General features: G+C 33.2%; 2 protein-coding genes across 35 annotated transcripts; one reads left to right on the top strand and one right to left on the bottom strand.

The window, feature by feature from the left end:
* Nucleotides 1–3780: 3780 nt before the first annotated feature.
* On the bottom strand, nucleotides 3781–7372 carry LOC114317812 (NAC transcription factor 25-like). The gene is made up of 3 exons (XM_028264582.2): nucleotides 7115–7372; nucleotides 4221–4495; nucleotides 3781–4046 (listed from the first exon to the last, which is right to left on the bottom strand). Exons 1-3 carry the CDS (start codon nucleotides 7329–7331, stop codon nucleotides 3906–3908), a joined length of 633 nt encoding a protein of 210 aa, XP_028120383.2. The 5' UTR covers nucleotides 7332–7372; the 3' UTR covers nucleotides 3781–3905.
* On the top strand, nucleotides 7283–15643 carry LOC114317813 (protein RRC1). 34 transcript variants are annotated; one of them, XM_082894527.1, is made up of 8 exons: nucleotides 7283–7761; nucleotides 7824–7895; nucleotides 8003–8096; nucleotides 8311–8443; nucleotides 9952–10054; nucleotides 10417–10532; nucleotides 12602–12683; nucleotides 15355–15643. In XM_082894527.1, exons 6-8 carry the CDS (start codon nucleotides 10425–10427, stop codon nucleotides 15501–15503), a joined length of 339 nt encoding a protein of 112 aa, XP_082750653.1. In that variant the 5' UTR covers nucleotides 7283–7761; nucleotides 7824–7895; nucleotides 8003–8096; nucleotides 8311–8443; nucleotides 9952–10054; nucleotides 10417–10424; the 3' UTR covers nucleotides 15504–15643. The 34 variants fall into 34 exon arrangements, 23 of the variants coding, with proteins under 23 accessions (XP_082750653.1, XP_082750640.1, XP_082750643.1 ...); XM_082894517.1 differs by lacking the exon at nucleotides 10417–10532 and adding an exon at nucleotides 14369–14504 and having other exon boundaries at nucleotides 7293–7761; nucleotides 7858–7895; XR_014344337.1 differs by adding an exon at nucleotides 14369–14504 and having other exon boundaries at nucleotides 7325–7895; nucleotides 10375–10532; nucleotides 15355–15491.
* Nucleotides 15644–16628: the final 985 nt, after the last annotated feature.

Genomic DNA, 16628 nt, shown 5'->3' with positions numbered 1-16628 from the left:
CAACAGTAGTGCGATGAGCAGGAAAAGATCTAGACTGATTCCCGGGATGATGTGAACTTCTCTTGGAAGAGCCACCGCGAGAGAAAGGGCCAGTAGAAGATGACCATGAGGGATTGTGAAAACAATCCTATTGTAGATGACCGGGACCAATTTTGTTACAGTACCGATAGGGTCTAACTGGGCAATGAACCAGAAGATGAGTAGAAGGAAGACCCCGATTCTGACAATAAATGCAAGCAATGGATTGTTGGGTCGGCATGAAATAAGTCTGTGACTGAAAAGTGGCAAGAACAGAGTCTACATAATGAGTTTGGAGAGTACTGAGATGAGTTTTCTCAGATAACAGCTCTGAAATAGCATGCTCAAGAGTGGGTAGTGAAGTGCGATGAAGGAGAGATTCATGCACGAGCTCAAAATGGGTAGTGAGAGCCATGTGAAATTGAACCAACCACTGCTGATTACGATAAGTAGTGAATAAAACAACATCGTCAGTGTGAGGCTAGGTAAGTTCTGAGAGAGCAAGCTGGTCCCAAACAAAATAGATCTGAGAAAGAAAGTCATTAATAGACTGACTAGGGTCTTAGCGCATGCGGTGAAGATGATTCTAAAGTTGATACTGATGGGTAAGACTGGTAGTCTGGTATCATTCTTTAAAAAAATTCCAAATGTCTTTAGCAGGAGTGGTAACAGAGTCAAGCTAAAAACGTCCAAACTGAATACTAATAAAGGTAATAGAGGTATTCCGAAGCCAAGTAATGATCTAGTAGTTCTTGCTGTCCCAATATTCTAATCAGTCTTCATACTTAGCAGTAGTTTCAACGGCCTCTTTCACCGGTTTGGTCACATCCCTAGTGATAATATGCCAGAGTTTCCTACCTTTCAGGAAGAAAGACATGACTTGGGCCCACAGAACATAATTGGAGCCATCAAGAATAACATAAATTGGATGGGAGGCATCATGGCGATCCATAATAATATTGTGGTAGGACTAAATAAATAGAAACAATACTGTAAAAGCAAAATCAGGTAAAACAGAGCATACCAGTGAGTCAGGAGGTTCAAAAATAGCTGAGAAAGGGGCGAAATCACCAAAAAATAGGCAAAATAAAGAGAATGGCAAAGATAACGTCAGTAGGGGCAGAGATGACGTCAGTAGAAGGTGTGGCGCACGTTAGCAGAACGGAGGCGCGACGTAGGATAGCATAGAAGACGTGTGGCGCATAGTAGCAGGAACAATGCAAGGAGGGCGTGGGAAAGGCTGACGTCAGGCTGACGTGAGCGACAACTGAAGGGTGTGTGTAGGTGCGTGAGAGAGTGGCAGTGGAAGATTGGACGCACCGACAATAAAAATAGCGCTTGAGGGTGCGTCTGGTGGTGTTGGGCGACAGGCCTGGTAGCGTTGGAACCAGGAGAGAATTCCGAGCACGAGGATAAAAAATTTGTAAAATTTTGGTCAACAACGATGATGAAACAGTGTTGTTGAACAAAGAATGGTGTAATCTGGAACCCTGTGATATGTGCTTTGATAATGCCACTGTGTACGGGCAATAAACAAGAGAAAAGAGGAGCTAGGATTTAAGACCCGTGCTCTGATACCATCTTACAATAGTTGAGAGAAAAGAAGAAAAAAGGTTTATATATTATATGAATAACCATGTACAAGAGCTCCTGTATATAGGAGAGTGATACAATCCTAATCTAATTTTAATTACTAATTTATATATACATTATCAATGATATACATTAATTAGGATATATATATATATATATATATATTAATTAGGATATACATTATCAATGATATATATACATTAATCAGGATATATATACATTAATTAGGATATATATTAACAGCTATAGTGGCAACTTAATTGAGTATAGTTTGCCCTCACGTAACCATATGTCAATCTTAAGCTTTACCCAGTTCTACTTAAAATCCATTCTTAAGCCTTAAGCTTACCTTGTCAATCAAAAGCCTAAAATAAAAGTGAATGCCTAGCCCACCATATGCTTAAGGGTCTGTCCTAGGTCAATGTGGATTAATCTTAACCAGTCATTCTGGTAGAAATTGGGTTCGAAGTGTAAAAACTGTCCCATAAAACATTTCTTTGTATTCCACAATTCTGTTATTCCAGCCTACTTTGTACCTCAAGATTTGATGTTATTCTGGTGTGTGTTCTAATTTGGGAGGGCAGCTTGCCCAACTTTATGGTCTTGTTTAGGCTTTTGGTTTCCACTGTACCCAAAATGAAAGACAAGATAAAAGTAAAATAAAGAAAGAAAAACAGTACTAAGCATTGTAAGCGTATTTTCTGACTTCTTTTTGTTGGAAAATTTGAATAAAAATTGACTCCAATGTCGTGTTTCTTCTTGAGTTGGAAGGATTTGTCCTTTTGGAGATTCACAACTCTTAGTGAATGGTTGCAACCTTTCTTATGTGGCACGGATGAGTCTATAAATTTTATCCCCCTTCACTGGAGTCAAAAAATTGAATTCGGACTATGTTTTCCCTTTTTCCTCCTTTTGCATCATTCTGCATATTTTTGAGAGTCTAAATTATGAGAGTATGTAGCACAAATTGGTTTGTTGTACACAGAGTAAATTGTGCAATTTTTTGTTTGTGTAGTAATTGTTGTATTCTGGAGGCAAGATGTCCATCAATCACAAGCATCAAAAACTTGGGTGAAGTATATTTAGTACTGAAAATTCTATTATTAAAACCATTGCCTCCTCTTCGTGCTGTTTTCTCTATTTCTCATGCTCCGTCTGTTTGAGTCAATGAAAGGTAGGATCTTTTGTTTTGCTACCAAACTTACGTAGGCCAAGTGTGAAGAAACTTTGTACAAGCTTGAAAACCAAAATCAATATAAGGCTGCGGTGAGAAGGGCCTCTTTGAAGGCTAATTATGTTAAATTTTTGTCACTGATGGTGAGCAAAGTTTTGAATTTTAAGGGTTTGTAGATGTAAAAAAGGAGTACTTAAGTTGGAGTTAACACCAGACAGAGAGAGTTTCAGGATAGTTCTGAGTGTTTTGAGGAGTACTTATGAGCTATGAGGCATGGGTACGAGTACAAGTACCAGTACCATACAAGTACGTCGATACGGTAAAATCCAGAAAAAAGTAAAGTACAGGTATGACTTGGTACGCTTGTAAAAAAATATTTATTTTTAATTTAGAGTAATGCAAATATTAATTAAATGGTGTAATTTGTTAAGATCCAACCTATAATTAACATTTAATGTCAAAAGTAAAAATATAAATCAAAATTAAATATCAATATATTAAATAAATTACAAACCATAGTTTAATTTTAAAATTATACTAAGCATAAAACTAAAAATAAAAGCGAAGCCTAGTGGAATAAAATATTATTCAACTGAGATACAGTACGACTTGTGTACCCAGTACATATGCAGAAATATCATATAAGGTACCATACGCTGTAAGTACTCGATACAAACATGTTTTTCGAAATACCCATACTTCATAGTTTATGAGCAGTATTTTTCCTGCTGAATGATGGAGAGACATCAATTTGGCTTGTCCCATCGGATTTAAGGGACACCTCTAATAAAGTCGGATTTCCACACAAGCATCATACTATATAGTTAGAATTGAATCATGCTGTCCCATAGAGAGCTTCAAAACTATTTGAAAATTCCCACTTATTTCCATTGGCTAGTGATCAGATTCATCATCTAGGAGTGAACTGAATATGTGGCATTGGTACACTATTAGCAGTTTGGAACTTAAAAAAACACACATCTAAACTAAACACATTTTCGTTTTAAAAGATATTGTTTAAATAAATAGAAAAACTAATGTTCAAAAAGAAAAAGAGGCTTCTAACTATTTGTACATTATCACTGTGTTTGAATCTTGAATTTAAATAAAAATAGAATATTCATTCTTTTGTATGGATTGAACATTCAATATTTTCTACTTCTCTGTCTTTTCCTTGGTCCGAATCTGTGCTGCTATCACTTGATGCCATGCTGGGATCTTTCTCTTTATAACAAACTTTACACACTACAAAATTTGATATCTGAGAGAAGACAAGGAGAATACATTGTTAGGAATCTTATTGGCTACAAAAGCTTTACCCAAAAAAAAAAAAAAAAAAAATGAAAAAAATTCCTTATGAAGGAAAGTTCTATTCATTAGGAGATCACGCTTTCAAGTTTTAACAATTTTTCTGTTAGAGACGAAATAAGTTCACCTTGTCTTTAATGGTGTTATCAATAAGTTCATCAGGTGCAAAAATGGCAGGGCTGACTCTATATTCATGTATGAACCAATCAGTCTCCATCTCTTGAAGTGGCTTTGCAAAATAGAAAGCCAGCCTTCGCTTGTATCCAATGACTTTATCATTGTCAACTACTGTTTCGTCAGCCAATTCATTCCAACCACCACCATTGCTTGTGAGAAGGAGATTGTGTGGCGGTCTTGTAGTGAAGAAATACCACTCATTCGGCAACCCATACTTGAATTCACCTATATCATCATTGCTCGATCACTATATATTAGATTATGTAAACGCATGAATGTATCTTCATGCTCTATCATGGTGTGAAAAACAAAAATATCAATTCCAGAGTTGAGAAACTCTTATATATATTCCGTGTACAAAATATATGTTGACAAATTCAAGGGATAGCTTCTCCAAATCTAAAACAATTTACTTATTCAATTGAATATGAAGCAATTTAAAGTTGAGCTATACAACCTTAATGAATGTGTTTGGTTTCAATTTTTTTGAATTCAATAAAATTGAGTTTTTATTTTTCGTATTTTTAATTTTTAGTGAATATTTTTAAAATTTTAAGCATTTTTTTTTATATTTTTAGATGTACCTTACTTAAATTTATCCAAAAAATATTTTTAAAATTTAATAAATACACAAGAATACGAAAAATATATTAAATTTTTGTATTTTTTAAAATATTTTTGGTATTTAATGTATTTTTTAAAGATTTTTTCCACAAATATTATACTTTTTAAATGTATTTACATTAGGTGTATCTAAAAATTAAAAAAAAAATTGCTTACAATATTTAAAATATTCAGTAAAAATAAAAAAGAAAATACAAAAAATAAAAATAAAAATTTTCTGAAAAGTGAATCCTGAAAATCATAAGCAAACAGAGTGAATATCTTTGGGAATTATTTGTCAAAATTAATACACTTTTAGATTATCACATAATTTGGTTATTCCCAATTCAAACTCAGCAGCTTCAAGTTTTGATGCAGAAGTTTCGATAGAATTAAACCAAAAAAAAAAAATTATCACAAGTTATTAACAACAATCCGCATATGTTGCCCACTAAATTGTCTTTAGATTTTCTATTTGTTTTCAAATTTCTATTTTTACAAATCCAAAATCCAAACAATCGAATAAGGAACATTTACAAACTGTTTTTCAATGCTAAAACCCAGATGATCACCATAGGGGCCCCAATAATTTATATTCACTTTTTCTTCCAAAAAAAACAAAATTAATAGTAAAAAAACAAATAATTAATTAATTAAAATAAAAAGATTGCCCAGTTAGATCGTCTTTGCAATAAAAAATCACTAGATTTGCTTTGATGGCCAGTTTGGTGGTTGCTTATAGCGTAGTGGATTGGTACAACTACTTGCAAGGAATGAAGTATAAATAACTTAAATAAATTGGGGAAAAAAAAAATTGATTATTAAGCAGTATGAAAACGTATGCTTTTAACTTTTATTTTTCATTATTAACTTTAAACTTACAAAAAATTACATCAAACAGACCATGATAAGATACATGATACCAATCACAATCATGAGTAGCAAAAAATTGATTATTCATCAGTATAAAAATGTATGCTTTTAACTTTTGTTTTTCATTATCAACTTTAAACTTATAAAAAATTACATCAAACAACCCATAATAAGATATCATGATACCAATCACAATCATGAGAAGCGGCTCAACCATTGTCATGAATTATCTCGTTTGACAACTCAATATTTTAGTTTAAAAGTTAAAAGGTTATTAAAAAATTATAAAGGCAACAATTTATATAAAAAAATCAAAGATTCTCTTTTATTTTTACTTTTTACACATCTTTTCGTAAAAAATTAAAAGTCATTCCAAACATATTAATTTTTTTTACCTCGTATTTTAGGCAAAAAAATAAAAAAGTTACTAAAATAGCATGTTCTCAAACAATAAGTTTAGAGTTAAAAATAAAGGGGACTTACGTAAAGATCTTAATAAGTAGATTTATTATATAATAGGTCATGTGAGAATTAATAGCGTTTTTCTTTAAATATTATTAAAAAACGTTACTAATTAAAAATTGTGACAAAAAATGTTATTAATTATAAGTTTTAGGGACAATTTAAAAAACCATCACAAAAAAATTTACTAATTTTCAATTTTCAACAGCAGTTTAAAAAATTCGTTACAGAAAAATGTCACAATTATAAGTTTTAGCGACAATTTATAAAAATCGCGACAAAAAGAGTCCCTAATTGTCAATTTTTAACGACATATATAAAAAATTATTTTGTACGCAATTTTATTACGACTTATTTTTAATAAAACTTGATGAGAATTGAAGAACCTATTGTAGTTTACCCTGAAAAGCATAGCAACGTAACAAACTCTTAAAATTCTGCCCTGTTATGACAATGATTAATTAGGATTACGTGTGATTTCTAATGAGATTCATTCTGCCCTGTTATGACATAATATGATTAATTAGGATTACGGGTGATTTCTAATGAGATTCTAAACATATTGAATTGTGACTTTTAACGTTAGAAATCAATCATAGCCTCCGTTTGGGAAGTAGGTTGACTTTTTGGCTTTTTGATTTTTTTGACTATTTTAGCCTGGGCTAAAAAGCTTGGTTTGGGAAGGACTTTTTGGCTTTTTTGACTTTTTTTTGTGAGAGAAGAGTGTAATGATTATGAGTTAGACGTGATGCTTTGTTTTTTGTGATTAAAATAACCTATTTTATCTTTTGTGACTAAAATAATAAAAAAAAACCCGAAAAAATCCTCCCCAAACAGATCCATGCTAACTTCACAATAAAACGTGACATAAAAAATAAAATAAAAATTTAACAGAACGACACTTACTAAGAGGAAGTTGATTTGGGGAGTCATAAGAGTAGACATCAATTGTGGTAATAATATTAGCAGGAAGCTCTTGATTGAGTATCTTCTTCTTCAAATAGTGAACCACAAGCTCCGAGTCTCGAGGGCTAAACGTATACCCAGATGGCAAAATAAGTCGTTTACCATTTTGATCAACATTGACCTTAGAAAGAGTGGGGCTTGAGTACTCTTCCTCCATTGTAGAGAGAGAGAGAGAGAGATTCCCATACAAAACACAGAGGTAGTAGTAGAAGAAGAAGAACTGGTCTGTGCTTTTATACATGTAGATGGTACAGATGTGTTTGATTCCTGCCCAAACACTCGGTGCTCTCTCCCACCCACCCACGTCTCCTCCCCCATTCCATCTTTATCTCCTCTCTGTTGCACGTCTCTCTCCTTCTCTCTCACCCGATCTCTGCCTTTCCCCCTCTCCCCCCACCCTCCCGCTCGCTGCCTCTTCCCCCTCCACCCGATCTCTGCCTCTTCCCGTCTGCCCCCACCCTCCCACTCGCTTTCTGAAGGCTAGGGTTTCCGATTAAGAACCGCGATACCTTTCTGAACCCCGATTGGAGCTCTCCGGTAGAGCTACTTCAGAGCTACACCAAACCCGAGGCTTCTATCTGTGCAAGGTAATATTTCTGTCTCTGTTCCCCTTCTCTCTCTGCTGAAAGACAATCACAAACCTTTGCAGAAAACAGAATCAGAGTTTCTATATTTCTGTATAGATTGGAAAAGCTATGGATGCTGAAATTCCCTTTATTAGGTAATTTGGCTGTCTTTATATTGCTTTGGGTGTAGATTTCAATATTTTTGTCTTTTATTTATTAATTTCTTTTTTGTTTTATATTCCATTCTGTGATGAATCTGTAGATTTCTTGACATATATACAAAGTTATACGGGGAGAATGATGGAAGGGTTTTTGAATGGCTTTGTGTTTGTTGGCCCATGTGAAATGTGCATAAGGTGAACTTCGTATTCTTCATTGTATGCAAGTAGTTTTCTTCCTGATTTCATTTAAATTAGTAGGATCATGTTAACACCGGTACTTGTGTCGGGTCAAAAACTTGCTCATTCTACTATGAGTGGATTGCAGTGAACTTTAAATTTAAAAGTTCATTCATAGATGGAGATCTATTTCAAGTTTTTGAGTGTGGGGTCATGTGCCATTTTCATATAGGGAATGCTGATGAAGGCAGTCAATTATATAGAAATGCTCTTCAGGTCCTTACAGATTCAAAAAGTATGCCTCTGGATGACAACGTAATGGAAAAGATGATAGATTTACCAGAATTGCCGCATTTAGTGGGAAGGTATGCCTTTGTTTCAATTCTGCCACTTTTCTAATTAAGAAACCTCTTTGTGCTCAGACTACAATAATTTAACTAGCTATGTTTGCATTTAACAAAATAAATTGATAGGTTGAGAAGTTTTATGGATGTTCTATTATCATGTGCGCATAATATCTTTTACTATCTTTTGATAGATTTGAGTTGACATGTTGATTTACATGTTCTTAAGGCCTGCGATTGCTCTTCTACTGATTATGAAGCAATCCTTTCTTTTGCCCAGTTAATGCCAAATTTTTTATTGGTTCCTTAGAGTTGTCTCTACTTACAGATCTGGGTTAATAACATTAAGTATTAAAATACATTTGCGAGGATAGTTTGTAATTTGTATATTTGAAGGTGTGATAATCTTGAACATGCTATTAGGTTATGAATTTGTTATTGGCTTAATAAGATGGATTGAAATTTGCAATCCATGCAGCACGTGAATTTCTGGGAGATGGTCGATAGATTGAATTTTTGACTTTTGCTTTGTTTTTATGTAATTCGAAGTGAGATTGTATATAATTTAGCAAAATGAGATTGTTAGAAGTGTCTTGAGATTGTATATAATTTAGAAAAATAAGATTGTTATTAAAATGAGATTGTAATAAGGGAAGAGGGTTTTTGAAAATATATAAATGTATGAGAGATACATTTTAATGGCTGAGATTAATCCCAAGTTTATATCAATGGTTGAGATCAATAGATCTCCCGCCCAAGACTTCTCTCCCTAAGCATCATTGTCTTTCCCACCTACCCACGTCTGCCTCCCCACCTTCCCTTTCTATCTCTCTCTCCCTCTCCCTCTCCCTCTCCCTCTCTCTCTCTGTTCTTGAATACGTCTCTCTTTCACAGATACATCTCTCTCTTTCACAGATACACCTCTCCTCTCCCTCGTCGGAGACCCAAACTCGAACCCATACCTTCTTCGATTCAGTGAGAGGAGAGAAAGAGGAGGGCATAGTCGTCCCGCCCCGCCGACGCTGACGCCCTGCCATCCCCGACAAGAAAGTTCGAAATACATGAGGTAAAAGGTCGCATTGGGTTAAGATTCAGTTCTAAGAATCTGTTGGGTTAAGATTCTAAGAATTTTTTGAACTCTTAATCGTTAGGTGTTTGTTCCATTGGGCTCCACTGGGTTGTTTTATTTATTCATTGGGTTCCATTGGGTTGTTTTATTTATTTATTTATATGCATTATTAATTTTCTGAATCTGTTGGGTTCCATTGTATTCAAAGTTAGATTTTTTTGTAATGGAAAAGTATTTGTAGAGACTGAGATTTGCAGTAAGAAATTGCAAGTTTTCGATGTTTCGATGAATAGATTGAACGGGGAGATCCCATTGAGCATATCAAATTGCAATGCCCTTAAATTCTTGGATTTGGGGTTTAACAGTCTGAATGGGAGTATTCCAATTGAGGTTGTGGATTTGAAGAGGCTTTTGGTTTTTTGATTGGGGAATAATTCGGTTGATGGAACTGTTCCAGCAGGGTTTGGGAGCATTGAATTGCTTGAGGTTCTGGATTTGCATAATCTCAAACTGGTTGGCAGCATTCCTGAAGAAATCAGCAATTGCAAGTTTCTTCTTCAGTTGTGAGTCCAATTTATTGCCTATTCAATGTTCTATATCTACATTTCTTTTTTAAGTTTTAATTTCATTTTTTATCCTCTAAATTATTATCTTTTTTATTTTTATTTTTTATCTATATGATTTTTAAACTATTAATTTCATCTATTTAGTTCCAAAAGTTTATAGTTTCAGCTAATGTGATTTAGTTGGAGATATTTGGACAAATATTGGAATCTTAATTCATATTTATTCTTTTATTCTTTGTTTTTATTTCTCTGATATCTTAAACCTGTGAATGCTCATGCTTTATAAGGACACACCTTATTGTTTATTTTTGCATTAGAAATTCAGAGTTCAGAATTTAAACCTTATTGTGCCCGTGAAGATGGAATTATGACTGCTGAACTCCAAGAAATGTTATATCGAGAACAACAAATTGGGGTTTCTAGCTTGGCCGTAAATGTGGATCCAAAAGGAAATAATTTGACTGCTGTTCAGAAGGTTAATTTTGATTTTGATTTTGTTTTTGTGTTCAATGCTTTCCATTTAGAGAACCTTACTTTGATTTTGATTCTGATTCTACCAATTTCCTATTTTGAAACATTGACTTGGTTGGTTTTTGATTGGGCAAATTACAAACACCCCCCTCGAGGTTTGGTAAAAATACAAATTCCCCCCTGAGGTTTGAGAAATTGCATCCCGCCCCCTGAGGTTTATATTTTCATAACAAATTGCCCCTTGAGGTTTTTATTTTCATACAGATTCCCCCCTAATTTCCCCTAATTTGTTATGAAAATTTGACCCTCAGGAGGCAATTTGTAATTTCTCAAACCTCAGGGAGGAATCTGTATTTTCATCAAATCTCGAGGGGGGTGTTTGTAATTTGCCCTTTTTGATTTCATCATATTTATGTTCCATGTGCTGCCATTGTGAAGCTCAAGTAATTTGGCTTGGACATTGTAGTGTGCAGACTATCATCTCCCATTTTATATGACTAATTACCATCCCCAAAAGCCTCCGAAGCAGCTGATAATTCCAACCCAACAAAACTAGAGCAATTTTAGCAGGTTGTATTCTTAGCATGAAACACACTGTTGTATACAATGTTAACAATCTATTACGGCACCTGACAATATATAAGCTTTAAAAGTAGTTCCAAATGCATGCTTTTGGCTTGAATGTCTAAAATTAAGTTTTAATGTCATTCTAGGGAGTAATTTTTCTTTTTTAAGTTTTAATTTCATTTTTTATCCTCTAAATTATTATCTTTTTTTATTTTTATTTTTTATCTATGTCATTTTTAAACTATTAATTTCATCTATTTGGTTCCTAAAGTTCTTAGTTTCAGCTAATGTGATTTAGTTGGAGATATTTGGACAAATATTGGAATCTTAATTCATATTTATTCTTTTATTTTTATTTCTCTGATATCTTAAACCTGTGAATGCTCATGCTTTATAAGGACACACCTTATTGTTTATTTTTGCATTAGAAATTCAGAGTTCAGAATTTAAACCTTATTGTGCCCGTGAAGATGGAATTATGACTGCTGAACTCCAAGAAATGTTATATTGAGAACAACAAATTGGGGTTTCTGGCTTGGCCGTAAATGTGGATCTAAAAGGAAATAATTTGACTGCTGTTTCGAAGGTTAATTTTGATTTTGTTTTTGTGTCCAATGCTTTTCCATTTAGAGAACCTTACTTTTGATTTTGATTCTGATTCTACCAATTTCCTATTTTGAAACATTGACTTGGTTGGTTTTTGATTTCATCATATTTATGTTCTATGTGCTGCCATTGTGAAGCTCAAGTAATTTGGCTTGGACATTGTAGTGTGCAGACTATCATCTCCCATTTTATATGACTAATTACCATCCCCAAAAGCCTCCGAAGCAGCTGATAATTCCAACCCAACAAAACTAGAGCAATTTTAGCAGGTTGTATTCTTAGCATGAAACACACTGTTGTATACAATGTTAACAATCTATTACGGTACCTGACAATATATAAGCTTTAAAAGCAGTTCCAAATGCATGCTTTTGGCTTGAATGTCTAAAATTAAGTTTTAATGCCATTCTAGGGAGTAATTTTTCTTTTTTAAGTCCAAAATGCATGAAAAACAGCAGCCAACCCCAACTCATCTTAAGGGTGAATTAGGCTACTTACTGATTGACGTCCTTAGTAGGAGGTCGTGCTACTATGATTTTTTAGTCAATTTTTGTTAGTGTTTATGGTAATATACTGTCACTGACTCACGGTTTCTGGCAATATCTGTGGGTGAGACTCACTGGTAATATCTGTGGGTGAGACTCAAGCTATGTTAACACTCACCGATGAACTCTAAATTTCTAATGCAAATTGCTTAATCTCTTAAATTCTGCAAATTGCTACTAAATTCTCTGTTATCTTAAATTCTGCAAATTGCTCATGCTTCTTTTATTCCAAGTCTATTATGTCTTAAAGAGAAATACTTCTATAATATATTTTTGTTCAGAGAGTTTATTCCTTATTTTAGATTTTTTGTGACTTGTTAATGACTGCATTACTGACCTTATTATGAATTTACAGTCTGCTGGAAAAGTGGAAAAGAATGATAAGGACTCGCAGGATGAAAAAGCAACCACAGGAAAAGCCAATACACCTGCTGTGGGTACGTTTTATGTTATAACAATTGGAATTTCTGTGCCAAAACTAGAACAGTTGATGTTTCAACTCTACATTGCCATGATTTGGTAATTGGTGAGTTAGCGGCTAAGGAGGACTTTTACTTTAGATTCCTATTATTCATCCTCTGTGTACTTTCCTATTATATTCTTATTCAATAACAACTAAAGCATAATTTGATAGCAAAAAGCCATTTCAAAGTTTGAACATCTTAGATTATACAACCGAACATTCATTTTTTTAAATTAACTGTTTTGAAATGAGAGTAGAAAACAATATGAGTGTTTGGTTGAAGAGTGTAAGTTTTCTAATTCAGTGTGATTAAAAAGATGGGTGTTTGGGCAAATTGATTGTAATGTTGGATTATTACCGGGAGTACGTAACATAATGTTGAATTGAATAGTATAGCATATTGCTCCGTGCACCAGTTCATTTTTACACTGCCATAGCCTCATGAATAGAGCTTCAAGCCCATGACCCTTGCTTTGAAAGGCTGGGTCTCTGCCAACTGTTATTATACCTAGTGCTAGTGTTACCCTTCAATTACTGTGCATTTGTCTACACCATTAACATTTATTGTATACAGTTTTTATTTATTTATTTATTATTATTATTATTATTATTTTATGGTTAATTGATGGAATGCTTTCAATATATTTCAAGGAGGAATTTAAGGATGAGGAGATGGTTGATGTGAAGTCATTACACATCCGAAACTTTCTCTGAAGTTGAGTTTGTTGATTATAACTGTTAGGATACTCATATCCAACAATTGTTTGAAGAAAAGAGATTATAACTGTTCAGGTATTTGTTAAAATAAAGGGAAATACTGGATTAATGTTTTGGTGATTTGTATGTGTCTGGTCTAACTTATCTTTAGCTCCTTGAATATTGATTGGTTGGCGATCTCCAATCACAGTGAGATTTGAAATTGCAGTTGAAGTGCTGCCTCTTTGTTTTCAATGGCCAACTTTTGTTTTAAGCTTCTGCTATATTACATAAGGATTTTGAAGCTGTCTTCTTTAATTGAAATTCATTGATTACCTAGGGACTTGTCTTAAAAAGAGATGTAATCTTAGATTTAATAGTAAACCACTTGGTTATCTTTTCGTCTATTGTTATTGGTCGGTTTCCAGACAAAAGAAATTTAAAAACTATGCCAATATACTGTAAGAATGTGATGGATCGCAGCCCTCTAAATCTCCATTATCAAATTTTCACAAAATCTTAAAAAAGGGTAAATTATAAATATGCCCTTGATGTTTGTAAAATATTCTCACTCTCTCTATGGGAGCTTGCATTTTAAGATTAGTATCCAAAGTTTGGTAATGAGGTGCGGTGTTGCCTTTGAGTCAAACTTGGTTCTAGATCATGACACAATGCAATTATACAATTGGATTTGTTATTTTTATAACTGTATTTTAATCTTAATATTATTTACACCGTGCCTTTAGGCACGGGCATACGTTAGTATATATATAAAACAACACCCAAATACAAATTAATGTGTGTTTGAAAGGGGAAAAATTAGGTACACACCTAACTTTGGCATATTGCACAGAGTAATTGCCTCGAGACTTGAACTCATATTAGGCAAATGTTATTTTAAAACTTGTTGGTCACCAAAAAACAGTGTTGTTGGTCATGTTACTGCAAATTTTATTTTCCTAGAGAGCGGAAGAGGAAACAGCTCGTTTGTGTCAAGAGTTTGTGGAGTCATTTCAAGGGGAAAACATACCAGGGTCTAAGGTATTTGTTAGAGGAGGGACAATCAATGTCAATGATGGACCGAAGATTGATTCTAAAGGTCAGTGCAACTGAGGGACTTCTTAAATAAATCTTTTCTTAGATAGTTTTTCTATATTAAATTGGTCATTTAATATATTTTTGTTTTCTTATGCATTATGCATTAATAATAATTTTCTGTTATATGTACGAATTAATAAAAATATGGGCCTTTTATTCGTTCACGGATGGCAGGTGGAAATTCCGAAAATGGGGTATCTGGTTCAAAGAAAGGGAGTAGGTAAATAAATGCTTTTGAATAACCATGTTACAGTGCTATATGTAATAAGGCATTCTGATTAGGGAAATTATATGATAGAGATATCTTTAAATGAAGCTTTTGTTGCTTCGGCTTGTCAGTATTGGAAAATTAAGAAGCACATGCTGTGTATTTAGTCACAGATTCTGCATTAATCTGTAATGTATTTTCTTATTGTGGCATTTTTTATTTTTTTATACAAATGATTGAATTATGATGTGAACTTCTGTAGATTAATGCAAACCCGGTTTCTGAACTTCAGATTCAGTGGAGGTTTCTATGTTTCATGGTGAAGTATTGTTGACAGTGCCATTTAAGACAGTTTAGAATATAGTCCGTTGGCAGTTTTGCTTGACTTTGGATGCGAAAACCACATTTTCAATGTTACCTCTGTCAATTAAAATTTTCAAGTATATATATCCCTTTGATGATCCAAGATTTGAATGGTTGAATAGATCTCATTAATTGAACAATGTTGTTCATTTCTTAAACTTTAGGGGCTGCTAATATATGTCTCATATCATAAGTCATAACTAGGGAGAAGTTCATTTAGTACTGGAAATTCTATTATTAAAACCATTGCCTCTTTTGTTTTGCTACCAAACTTATGTAGGTCAAGTGTGGAGAAACCCCTTGTACAAGCTTGGAAACCAAAATCAATATAAGGCTGCAGTGATAACGGCATCTTTGAAGGCTGATTATGGTAAATTTTTATCACTGATGGTGAGCAAAGTTATGAATTTAAAGGGTTTGCAGATATAAGGAAGGAGTAATAGGTTGGAGTTAACACCAGACAAAGAGAGAGTTTCAGGGCAGTTCTAGATATTTTGAGGAGTACTTATGAACAACACATTTTTGTGTTCAAGTGTTATGATTGAATGATAGAGAGACATCAATTTGGCTCCTCCCATGGGATTTTAAGGGACACCTCTAATAAAGTTAGATTCCCACACAAGCATCATACTAGAGTTAGAATTGAATCAAGCTGCCCCATAGAGATCTTCAAATTACTCCTATAAAAATAGAATATTCATTGTTAGGAATCTTGAATCTTGAATCTTGAACTTGAATAAAAATAGAATATTCATTGTTTTGTGTGGATTGAAGATTCAATATTTTCTACTTCTTTGTCTTTTCCTTGGTCCAAATCTGTGCTGCTATCACTTGATGCCATGCTGGGATCCGTCTCTTTCATAACAAATGACTTGATCGTTGTCAACTACTGTTTCGTCAGCCAATTCATTCCAACCACCACCATTGCCTGTGAGGAAGAAATTGTGTGGCGATCTTGTGGTGAAGAAATACCACTCATTCGGCAACCCATACTTGAATTCACCTATAACATCATTGCTCGATCACTATATATTAGATTATGTAAACACATGAATGTATCTTCATGTTGGCTCTATCATGGTGTGAAAAAAAAAAAAAAAATCAATTCAAGAGTTGAGAAATTCTATTATTGCATATATATATTCCGAGTACAAAACATATGTTAGCAAATTCAAGGTATAGCTTCTCCAAATCTAAAACAATTTACTATTCAATTGAATATGAAACAATTTAAAGTTGAGCCATACGAACTTAATGAGTGTGTTTAGTTTCAATTTTTTGAATTTAATTTTTTAAAAATTAAGTTTTTTGTTTTTCGTATTTTTATTTTTAGTTAATATTTTTAAAATTTTAAGTAATTTTTTTTTATTTTATATTTTTAGATGTACATTACTTAAATGTATCCAAAAAGTAAAATATTTTTTAAAAAATATTTTTTAAAATTAATAAATACACAAGAATACGAAAAATATATTGATTTTTTGTATTTTTTTAAAGATTTTTTTATATTTTTTAAGTGTATTTACATTGGGTGTATTTAAAAATTAAAAAAAA

Source organism: Camellia sinensis, chromosome 11 (genome assembly GCF_055761805.1).
Source record: "Camellia sinensis isolate YWXY chromosome 11, ASM5576180v1, whole genome shotgun sequence".
Classification (NCBI taxonomy): domain Eukaryota; kingdom Viridiplantae; phylum Streptophyta; class Magnoliopsida; order Ericales; family Theaceae; genus Camellia; species Camellia sinensis.
Note: the sequence above shows the minus strand (reverse complement) of the source record. Positions and strands in the feature narration are given on the sequence as shown.

What these genes read in the sequence shown, in the direction of transcription:
- LOC114317812 (XM_028264582.2), bottom strand. Translation starts at nt 7,331, where the DNA reads ATGGAGGAAGAGTACTCAAGCCCCACTCTTTCTAAGGTCAATGTTGAT. An exon ending in CCCAAATCAACTTCCTCTTA is followed by an intron (nt 4,496 to 7,114) that starts GTAAGTGTCGTT and finishes ATGATGATATAG; the next exon opens with GTGAATTCAAGTATGGGTTG. An exon ending in ATAACACCATTAAAGACAAG is followed by an intron (nt 4,047 to 4,220) that starts GTGAACTTATTT and finishes GTCTTCTCTCAG; the next exon opens with ATATCAAATTTTGTAGTGTG.
- LOC114317813 (XM_082894514.1), top strand. Translation starts at nt 8,376, where the DNA reads ATGCCTCTGGATGACAACGTAATGGAAAAGATGATAGATTTACCAGAA. An exon ending in AGCCAATACACCTGCTGTGG is followed by an intron (nt 12,684 to 14,368) that starts GTACGTTTTATG and finishes TTATTTTCCTAG; the next exon opens with AGAGCGGAAGAGGAAACAGC. An exon ending in ACCGAAGATTGATTCTAAAG is followed by an intron (nt 14,505 to 15,354) that starts GTCAGTGCAACT and finishes AAACTTATGTAG; the next exon opens with GTCAAGTGTGGAGAAACCCC.